This window comes from Phoxinus phoxinus (genome assembly GCF_949152265.1).
Source record: "Phoxinus phoxinus genome assembly, chromosome: 4".
Taxonomy (NCBI): domain Eukaryota; kingdom Metazoa; phylum Chordata; class Actinopteri; order Cypriniformes; family Leuciscidae; genus Phoxinus; species Phoxinus phoxinus.
Window position 1 is genome coordinate 28,462,893 of NC_136879.1, and position 10,964 is coordinate 28,473,856.

Genomic DNA, 10,964 nt, shown 5'->3' on the forward strand with positions numbered 1-10,964 from the left:
AATTGAGATGACATAATTACCTCATTTATCCTCTATAAAGAGATGGTTCACTCAAAAAAAAAAAAAAAAGGTTATTTACTAAATACCAATAGCTTCCGTCAACCACTTTTTGGTTACCTACATTCTTCAAAATATGTTGTTTAACAGAACAAAGAAACGCATACAGTTTTGGAACAACATAAGGGTGAGTAAATGATGACAAATTTCATTTTTGGGTACACTATCCCTTTAAGTATCTTCTCTGTAGAGAATGTCAGCTGCTATTCTGGAACCACATCAATTTTAATAAATACAAAAACAGGAAATTGGAAATGTCATTTTATTTATGCTTTTACAAACATATTTACAGTAACCAGTAAAACAGTTCATCATCCAGTAGTCAAAACCAAATACATGATCAAAGGTTGGTTTCAAGATGATGATCTCTAATACAGTTTTATCCCACTAGGCTTTCTTAGTCAAACCACATTTCACTGGCTGACTTCGGTATGACCTAAGAATAATCTTTGCATCAAGTCATTAATTAGACTATTTGCCTTTGGAGAAAGCATTCAATTGACGGTCTTCTCCAGAATATAAGTAAGGAATTAAGTATAAGAGGGGTTTGAACTTAAGATATAAATTGACAATATGCTGGGTTAACGCTAATAAGCTTATTCAATTGATGAACACAGCCATTCCAAATAAATAGAAGAAAAAATAAATCACAATCAAATTCTCTCAATACGGCCTTTCGAGGTGCACTTGCATCATACCATTTAATAAGATCAACTCCTCATTTCATCTTGCTATACCTTTTTTCTTTTAAGATATGTGGTTGCTACACATTTCCAGTGCTGCAGTCAGAGACTGAAGGATGCTTTGCTAAAACCATTGTATATTTAAGGAGCACTGGTAAGGGAACAGCCTGTAGGGATGCTGAGCTGAGCCGTGATGGTAGTCTTATAGGTGCAGGTTTATTATAAGGGATAGCCAGTAGGGGGAGCTTTGTCATACTTATTGCTTTCTAGTGAAAAGGGTGGAATGCGCACGTCAAAGTGTGAACCATCTGTCCTTTCAAAACAGAACGTCCCCCTAAACAAGGAAATAAAACATGATATTCACACTTTATTACTGCAAGGCAAAATAACTGTGAAAAAATTAATTCATACATACATCACATGATCAAAAGTATGAAAGCCTTCAAATGCAAGCATTCAGCCATCCAATCTAACGGATGATTTTAGAAAATGTAAAGCGTGCATTGGTAGAGGTTGTAACAGAATGTTGATAATCTCACCACATATGTCCACTGGGTGCTTGAAGTGAAACATGACTGCTGTACTGAAACGCTGGCTGTTCTCTAGACAAAACGGGCTCCTGGTGGGATAAATGACAGATTGCATTTAGAAAACATATCATATTTCCATAATCTAATTCTGGTTTGTGCTTTCGCTGACTAATGACTCACCTTGCCAACCACTCCTCTTCCACGGACTGTTTCCAGAGTCCCTGAGAGACTGAAGATCCTCCAGTGTCTTTCCCTTAGTTGAACCACCTCATTTCCCAGGTTCTCCAGACGGATACAATACCGCCACTGAGGAAAACGTCAACATATTATCTCTAACAGGTCACCAATGGCCATTCCATAAATAACCCTTTAATTGAGTTATTACAAAAAGCATAATTAGGTAATTTGGCCTACCCAATACACATGAGAGTTTTGAGCTTCCTGCGGACATAGAAAAACAAATCTGAATCAAGACAACAAAGAAAAATCATTTCACTACCATAAATAAAAATGCACACACACACTATTTATTTTATTTATATATATATATATATATATATATATATATATATATATATATATATATATACACACACACACACACACACTAGAGATGCACCGATGTTATACAGGGTATATGCAGGAATCCTGAAGTTAATTTCAATACCTTTTTAAGACTTTTTGAAGACCTTCTCAAAATATTTCAAGACCTCATTGCCACTTCAAGTTAGGGGTGGGCGATATGGCAAAAATATAATATCACGATTTTTTTCAGGAAAATCACGATTCACGATTTTATCACGATTCCTTTTCATGTTGGTTTTACTATTTTTCAAGTGACTGAGCATCACAGCCAAACTAATGTCCCTATTTTAAAAACAAAGCCTTAGGTAACAAAATATAAAATAAAAAGAATGGCAGACATTTAGGCCAAAGTGGCGAAGATAAAAAATCTTTGTCATTTTCTTTGTTATTAAAAATTAAGAACAAAGATACAAATACACAACTTAATATACAAATGAAATAAACAGTGCTTTATTTTTTCAGCTACAGGTGTATTTAACAGCATTGAAGAAAGTAATTAAATGAACAAATATGAAAATAAAACAACTTAGACTTCACTGTATAAATTGTACATTGATTCTTATTAAAGCTACTATTAAAGTTCTCAGTCAAGAGTGAGGGATTTGCTCTTTGTATTTTGTCGTTTTATTAACAGGGATAGTTCTCCCAAAAAATGTAATTGTCATCATTTAGCCTACTCTCTCAAGCCGTTTCAAACCCGAATAAGTCTCCCTCTTCTGTTGAAAATAAGTTATTTGGAAGAATGTGGGTAACCAAACAGGTGATGTACCCCAGATACTTCCATAATAGTTTTTTCCCACTATGGTAGTCAATGGGGACCAGCAACCGCCCGGTTAGCCACACTCCTCAAAATATCTTCTTTTGTGTTCAGCACAAGAAATACATTAATACAGGTATTTAACAACATTAGAGTGAGTGAGTAAATAATGACATCATTTTTATTTTTGGGTAACTATCCCTTTAAGGACAAGCGGCTGTTTACTATTAGGGCTACTGCCACTTTAAGAATTGCACGCAACGAGTCTACACGCATTTTTTCTTAATTTTTTTCTACTGTTCTTTCACTTTAGACATAACCAACTTTGTTTATGTAAACCTTGTGTGTATTTGACAGTATTAGCGCAATAAGACTCGAAAGATAACTTAGCCCAGTAATCAGACGCTGTTAGACAGGCTTTTAGTGCATGTGCGCGTCGGGTGTTTGCGCTCAGAAAAGCGCTCGTTAGAACAGCGCACCAGCAGCGAATGACATGTTTAATCGGCAAGGCTTTAAAGCACATGCAAATAATTAATTTGTATGAACTACAGTGTCCCGTTCCTCTGCATTTCATGTGAATATACGTCGCGCTGTACAGTATGTTGAGACGGAGGCGCCAGAACTGCAAACTGATAGAATGCACGATCCTACGATATTTCTTCAAAAGCAGATCGTGGAGACATTTATCATCCACGATCAAGAGATATCGCACACCCCTACTTCAAGTTCTAATCAGCAACAAACCTTTAACTTAATAGACAGTTGTTTGTGCCATGTAGTAGAGGACGATGACACATCACCTAATAGTTTTAGTTTTTTTCTTTAACATCACCTAACGTTACCGCGCGTTTCGCAAAATACGTGACATCACCTGTATGCGGCGATCTGATCTCACTGACTGACTACGCCGTTGTTTTTATTAGTAATGGGGAGGAAAATAAATATATTCATGCATACTTTTTGGAGTCAAACTCTATGGACAAAGCTTGAACAAAATTTAATACCTCATAAAATCGGGATTAAGACTTTTTAATACCTTTTAAGGGCCTTAATTTTCCCAAAATGGATTTATCAACTTTTAATACTTTTTAAGACCCCGCGGACACCCTGTTATATTATTAACAGTAAATAAGCTCCTCAGTCCTCTCTATTGTTTTTTATAGCTAATGAAATGCAAACATTGGATAATTGCTTTCCGCAGATGAAACAGTTTTTGATAATACATGAGACATGATTCATTTCGGTAAGTTATTGTACTATATCTTCCAACAACCCTTCTGACATTAATGCGCGTTTTATCATGCTGTAACTTGTTTTAAAGTGGAAGAGATGACTCAAACTGCCGCTTAAACAGGCCCTACAGCAATCTGTCACGTCACATTTAAGAGTATCAAAACGCCATTTATTGTTTGAATTTTGAGATAAAATGTACAGAATTTGAAAGCAGAGACTTTGTTTCTAATAGCAAGTAACAAAGAACAAAGCTCTTTGCTATTATTGGATGGGAGCCGCACAACAAATAATGTTTGATGTAGGGAAAAACAGCAGACCTGGCAACACTGGCTTTAATTACGGGTGATTCATAGGGTCAAATAGAGCCGGCTTTAACGTCGCCATTTCTTAACTGTTAATGCATTATTGTTGTGTTAACTTGCCCTAAATTCAATCGGCCCTGATCATCGGCTGTTTTTAAACAATCGGCCAATGGCCCATAGGGATAATAGTTGATTTTATCGGCCGTTGATTTTATAGTTGAAAATTCAGCTTAACTATCACAAGAATAAATTACATTTTTAAAATAGTTCTAATATTTCACATATTACTGTTTTTACTGTATTCTGTATATCTGAACTAATAAATGCAGACCTGGTGAGCATTAGAGGCTTTTTCAAAGACATTAAAACATCTTACCAACCCCAAACTTTTGAACGGTAGTGTAATATATATTAATCTATACATTTAATAAGATGCAACCTGCAATGAGAAATTGTAATGAGAATTGTAACCCTTCATTCTTACCCTCATGCCCATGTAGAAGGGGATAACAGTGACACGGATGTTCTCTGTGGTTTCCCGGTGCACATCTGAGAGCTCCAGCCAGGGATGGTTCTTCTCCTGCCAGGCCCGTAGAGTATCTCTCGCAGTGAATGGAGGATCTAAATAAACAATATGAACGCAATCCATCAGAAACTTTTTGTATTAGAACTAGTATTAGAATACTGTTGTGAGGACTAGTTACTTCTGGAAGGGTTAAACATGAGGAAGCGTTCAAACAGCTCATGCTGGATGGGGACTTGCTCAGTGGAGTTGTAAGGCAGGATGTCTTCATGGCTCACATAATCCAGACCTGAAAGACATTAGCAGACACAGAACAAATTAAAAGAATTAGATAATTAACAGGCAGATAATGGAACATTTATAAAAATGCTGCCCCCTAAATTCATACGTCATAATTACATAAATAAAGCGCTGTATGCTTTTGATTCGCTCTTGCGGTACTTTGATGTCATACACCGATCGGTCTGCACACCTTAAATCTGCAGTGGTCAGGTGGTACAGCGGCCAGAAAATGACAAGTTTACATGTTGCAATTACAAATTTTACAAGCACGTAAAGGCTTTTTACAGTTCAGAATTGTTACGGTAATTACGACATGGCGTGCCGTGAACGCAGCTTGCGACCTGTCATTTTCACAAAAGCCCTAGCGTTGTCAAAAGACTTTAGCTGACAAATAAACCGTGCAGGTAACATGGAGAAAAAGTACAAACACTGTTCATTTACAGTTACTACCGACATTGTAACAATACAAAGCTAGTTGAAAAATCGGCGAACTTAACTTTTAAGAATAGTTGAATATTTAAGTTTACCTGGAATTGCATACAGGGCTCTACTATCATCATGATTTGCCAGAAATGTGACTGCTTCAGTCTGAGACCGCTGAGACTAATAGTGACAAAAACAAAGTAGCAAAAGTTGACAATAACCTCATTATTGCACTAATATCATTCATCAAAGACAAACATGAACGCATAGCTTATTTAATAATAAAATGCTTCAACATATACTACTGTTCAAAAGTTTGGAGTCAATAATGCTTTTATTCAACATGTATGAATTAAAATGTATTAAAAGTGACAGTAAAAACATTTTCAACATTGATAAATAAGTTTGTATTGAGCACCGAATCAGCATATTAGAATGATCTCTGAAGGATCATGCGACACTGAAGACTGGAGTAATGATGCTGAAAATTCAGCTTTCCTATCAAAGGAATAAATTACATTTTAAAATCTAATAAATAGAAATCAGTTATTTTAAATTGTAATAATATTTCACAATATCATTCTATTTTTGATCAAATAAATGCAGCATTGGTGAGCATAAGAAACATTTAAAAATATCATAACCAACTCCAAACAGTAGTAGATGCAGCAAAGAACAAAGTTCTAAAAATACATTCGATGATTTTAAAGTGTGGTTTAAAGTGTCCAAAAATGTATTGGGGCCACACTACATCAACTTACTATTTGTATTTACATATGTATTTGATGCCACTTACTATGTGAGGGCAGTCTCTGGTGTCTATGAGGACCTGGTAGTACGTATGCATTTTGCCCTTCACCTCTTTAGACCCATGGCCCACAGAGTCTGGCTTGCTGAAAAATCAAATGACAAACAGGAGGATCATTGAGCAGAAATACAAACTTCAGATCAGAATATAATCAGGTATAAATCCAATAGATCCTGAACTACATACCTGTCAGCCACAGCAGGACTTACATCTCTATCGTAAAGACGAGCGTGCCAGGGGAATAACACGATTCCTCTATACCCAAAAACACTGTGCAGGAAAAGCTGTGAATGTTAAGAATTAAAATTACTGCATCTGAGGAATCAGAATCAAGGGATTTTGGAATATAAATGATCACTGACCTGGCCCGTTTCATATTTGCCATGCTGCTTCAGAGCTTCAAATATTCCAACAGGTTCCAGTATTTTACCCTCAGGCCTGTTTCTACCAAAGAAACGATCATTAAAGAATGCACATTGTAATAGACAGCTAGGTTGAATATTGTGCAACATATTAAAAATGGAGACATATTTTTGGAGAGACCAGACTGAATCTGAAAGTTGTATTGTGCAAAAGGTATTTGCTGTCAAAACAGACGGACAGGAACAGAAATAGGATTTGTTTGCTGTCTGAGGCCCAGATGATCACTTTTGTAATCAGGAATGGCTTTGGGGGGCTTGAAAGCAAGGCTGAGGACTAGTATGTCATTCTTTTAGGCCTCAATTGAGTGTATTGGTATCTGCCATTTTCAAAAGTAGTGTAATCAACACATTCGGTTCCAGAAACACACACTCGTTAAAAAAATAAAATGCACTGCATAACCGCACAGTTGAGCACTGAAACAATATGGAAGTGGTGTTACATGTATGCAAACATGTGAACCATTCAAACTACAGTAACAGCTCATATTATACACCTGACAGTTGCTATTAAATTCCTAATGAACATGAATGCTTGTCACAGATACATTTTAAAGGTATTTGCTGTCAAAATAGTTTTCTGAAACTACAACTCTGCGTAGTTAACGTTATGTAACAGGAGGACATGGTAGGACGTTAGCTCTTACCGTGATGACATGAACCTCTTCTGTTGAAAACTGGACAACCCGCAAGCTGAACACAAAGGCTGGGGTCTTTTCGCATCTAATCCGCTGCTGAAGTCTAGTGCACTTAATATTCTGTTAGTGCATTTGTGCTGGTTATATTTACTAGCGGTGGACAATAAGCCCCGACGTATTGCGCACGCTGCCATCTTCCTTTAGCTATCTGCACATGAACACACGGACACAGGTTATATCTTTCACGTTAAACCCAAAACGCACTTTTTAAGCGCGTGAAATTCGGGAATATTGAGAAGCACACGTTAAATACCATTTATTTAAGTTTTTACCATTTTATTGCAATATTGTACAGGGCACATAATTTCCCATAAGGCATTGCGACCGGAAAACGGCGATACCACATAAAGGTCACACGTCTTTTAGGTTCCTTTTGTAATATTATTATTTTTTTTGCCGAAATATTCTTTCATTTATTATTTTGGCATTGAACTCATGTAAGGATATTTCAGAAAGATTTGACTAGATTTATTGACCCCAATTATTGTTTAGATTTTTTTTATTTGGTTTTATTTGGCTCTATTGTTATATCTAAGTATGTTATTATATTATATAATACATTTACTTTTAATTTTCGCTAAATATAATATACATAAATGTAAATATATATAAAAAATAAACCTTTGTTATTGATTCTTGAACAATATACATTGTATTCTTCTTTCAGATAAAAAGTCATTAAGACTATATATGCGAATCTTTCAACGTATTTCTTTTCAGCCACAGGCTGTGTGTTTTCTTTTGTTTATTATTACTGTAGTTATGAGTGTATGTTGACTTTGTTCTGTCTGTTGTCAAATACAATAAAATACAAATATTCAACAATATAAATAAATTAGCAATTCACTTAATAACTAATTTTAAAAAATAGGATGCTTCTCGCCTTACGTTTTTTTGTTGATTAATATAGCGTGCATAGACAAATTAAATAAAAACAACACAAAATATAAAATAAAAGAGTGATGAGGGACTATAAAACCATATTGGTCTATAAGGTAATACAAATAATTGACATGGGAACTTTATTCCTAAAGCATGATTCTATAACTGTATTTATGAATAAAAGATTTTAACAAAAGATTTTTTATCTCCATTATAACTGTTTTTCATTGTTTTATCCAGTCATGCGCCTTAATCCAAAAGGCCAATAGGTGGCGGTGTGCGATTATTAAGTTGGTTTGCAACCAGCCAACAAACACGCTGAAGAAGAAGAAATCAGCTGATACGCAGGGATAAGCACAGAAAACATGCTCAATTTTAGATCAAATGTAACAATTATATGGGTGTAACATAGTTTAGTTCTGTTGGGAATATTTTCTGTTTTTACTTTATATAATTTGTGACGCTGAATTGATTGTAGTTTTAGTGTTGAGCCTTTTGATAGGGTAAATAAGGAAGTTCTCTTTTTGCTGTGTCCTCACAGCCCAGATTTATTACTGATATATATACTACTAAAAGCAAGTGAACGTGTACTGAGCTTTAGTAGACACTTTTGTTATCATGGCTTCTTCGTTTAAAATCGGAGAGAGATTTCGGGAGAAGTCGAGAGATTTACTGGAGAGGGAATCTGCCATGTCAGAAGAACTGAAGGAAGAGTTGAATGCTCTGAAAGATCAGTCCATCATTCCGTTCAAGACTGTGAGAAAACTACACAAGCTTCTTCAAGAAAATGGTAAGAAACGTACATATGCTATGGAACATTTTGTGAAGCTTCTTATTGTACATTAGAAGTTGAGTGTGGTGTTTTTGTAGGACATCCAGTGTATCTTCATGAGCTGTTTGAGGACAGCGCACTTCATCTTCCAGAAGTCATCAAACCTCCAAGGGTAAGTGAGACTCACTGCATTACTATCTCGGATTAGATTCATATTGGAAAATGACATTTGTTTCAAGTTGAGTTTGAAGCATGATCATCAAAAAATAACGATTTATTTCAACACAACAGAACCCACAGCTGGTGGCCCGCCTAGAAAAAATTAAAGCAAAACTTGCCAATGAGGAATATAAGAGAATAACACGGAATGTAAATCCACAGGTGAACTCTCTTTTACAGTCTTTATAACAAACACATGCTCTATAGTTTTTGAAAATACTGTCATATTTATTAATAGGCTACTGTTTTATTCAAAAGGAAATGAATAATCATGGAAATTTTGCAGACTTTGGAAGACAAGGTAAGGACGTTCCCCTTTCTCTTCTCATTTTTAATGTCTCCCTGTTATGATTTTCATCTTGTCATTTTGTCTTCGGCAGTACGTTCTGTGAAGGCAGTTGTTGTTACTGTATTCAACTTCCTGGTTACTGTAGTTGCAGCATTTGCTTGTTCATATATGGGCAGCCAGTATATCTTCACAGAGACGACAGCAGTAAGTGCACACAGCATTCACACCTGTCAATGCATTGTAAAACATTAAGGTGTTTTGGAAGTAAACATTATTAATGGTCATGTGTGTTTTTTTTCTTTTAGAGAGTATTAGCTGCAGTGATTGCAGCCTCTGTTGTCGGTCTTGCTGAGCTTTATGTTCTCGTCCGGACTATGGAGGGAGAGCTTGGAGACCCCTAATATCATCCAATATTTCCATATGTTTTGTGTCATTCTTTCTGTAAAGCTTACAGTTTTTTTTATTTATTCTTCCTCCAAATCCAAACAGTGAGATGTCTAACAGTGTTTAAAAAATTAGTATTGATCTAACATATAGTAAAAAGGATTTTGCAAAATAATCCTTTAAATTAAAATGTACAAGATTAGAATAAATCAGTTTTTTCAGAAACCACTTCAAGACACCGGAAGGAATATTATGGTCATATTGTTGTCTTATTTTCCACATCTATCATCTTAGTATTTATTGGACTGTCTTGTACATGTGTCATTTCTTGTTTCAGTCATAACTAAGAGACATTGTTGTTAATGATTTGTGCTTTGATGTTTATTGTAAAATTGTTATTGACTCGCAAGACATAGTTGTGTGAAAATCATCTTTTTTTTTTCTTTTTCTTTTTTTTTTTTTTTACAAGAAAATAATAAACATCCAAAAAGCTAAAGTTGAGTCAAAAGCATTCAAAAGAAAGGAAAAAAACATTTAATATATCACACTCCCTGGTGATGATGCTCACTGTTTAACCAGGTTTACAGCATTTCCTGTTATAACGTATATCCAGTGCTTACTGTATGTTGTGTACTGTACGTGCTGCACATGCACTTGTGTATTTGAGCTACAGACACCGTATAAAAGACAACCAGAAATGGGCAGCTCTGAAAATTAGAGGAAAAAAAGACAAAACTTATTAAAAAAAATTTGCTGATCTATCTGAGAACGTATATTGTACCTTATTTCCTGTACATTCTATATCTTTCTGTCTTTCATTAGTAAATATGAAATCCACTAATACATTTCTATGTCTCTATCTTTGCAGTCTATAAAATGGCTCCATAATGCTGTTAGCGTAACCAAGCTGTTTTGTAATAAATCAGAGGCCGCAATTTCTAAAAAAGAGCCTGCCATACACAAAAGCCACGTCTCAAGGGTCTGTATAAATAGTCGATGACCTTTGCTTGACTAAAAATGCAACCGTAGAAGCGTCATGCTTGAAATGGTGTGGGTTCCCATGGACATTTTGCAACCCCAAACCATAGTATCTATATCAGAGTTCAGTTTTGTCCAGC

General features: G+C 35.4%; 2 protein-coding genes across 5 annotated transcripts; one reads left to right on the forward strand and one right to left on the reverse strand.

The window, feature by feature from the left end:
• Positions 1 to 305: 305 nt before the first annotated feature.
• On the reverse strand, positions 306 to 7,655 carry poldip2 (polymerase (DNA-directed), delta interacting protein 2). 4 transcript variants are annotated; one of them, XM_079609319.1, is made up of 12 exons: positions 7,573 to 7,655; positions 7,250 to 7,448; positions 6,546 to 6,627; positions 6,370 to 6,467; positions 6,172 to 6,268; positions 5,480 to 5,555; positions 4,852 to 4,959; positions 4,632 to 4,768; positions 1,685 to 1,711; positions 1,451 to 1,576; positions 1,280 to 1,359; positions 306 to 1,074 (listed from the first exon to the last, which is right to left on the reverse strand). In XM_079609319.1, exons 2-12 carry the CDS (start codon positions 7,432 to 7,434, stop codon positions 960 to 962), a joined length of 1,131 nt encoding a protein of 376 aa, XP_079465445.1. In that variant the 5' UTR covers positions 7,435 to 7,448; positions 7,573 to 7,655; the 3' UTR covers positions 306 to 959. The 4 variants fall into 4 exon arrangements, with proteins under 4 accessions (XP_079465445.1, XP_079465446.1, XP_079465443.1 ...); XM_079609320.1 differs by having other exon boundaries at positions 6,546 to 6,621; positions 7,573 to 7,636; XM_079609317.1 differs by having other exon boundaries at positions 6,546 to 6,621; positions 7,250 to 7,653.
• Positions 7,656 to 8,424: 769 nt separating this feature from the next.
• vma12 (vacuolar ATPase assembly factor VMA12) lies at positions 8,425 to 10,307 on the forward strand. Its single transcript, XM_079610887.1, has 6 exons — positions 8,425 to 8,972; positions 9,053 to 9,126; positions 9,246 to 9,335; positions 9,432 to 9,474; positions 9,554 to 9,666; positions 9,768 to 10,307. The coding sequence occupies exons 1-6, from the start codon at positions 8,801 to 8,803 to the stop codon at positions 9,861 to 9,863; spliced, it is 588 nt and encodes a 195-aa protein (XP_079467013.1). The 5' UTR covers positions 8,425 to 8,800; the 3' UTR covers positions 9,864 to 10,307.
• Positions 10,308 to 10,964: the final 657 nt, after the last annotated feature.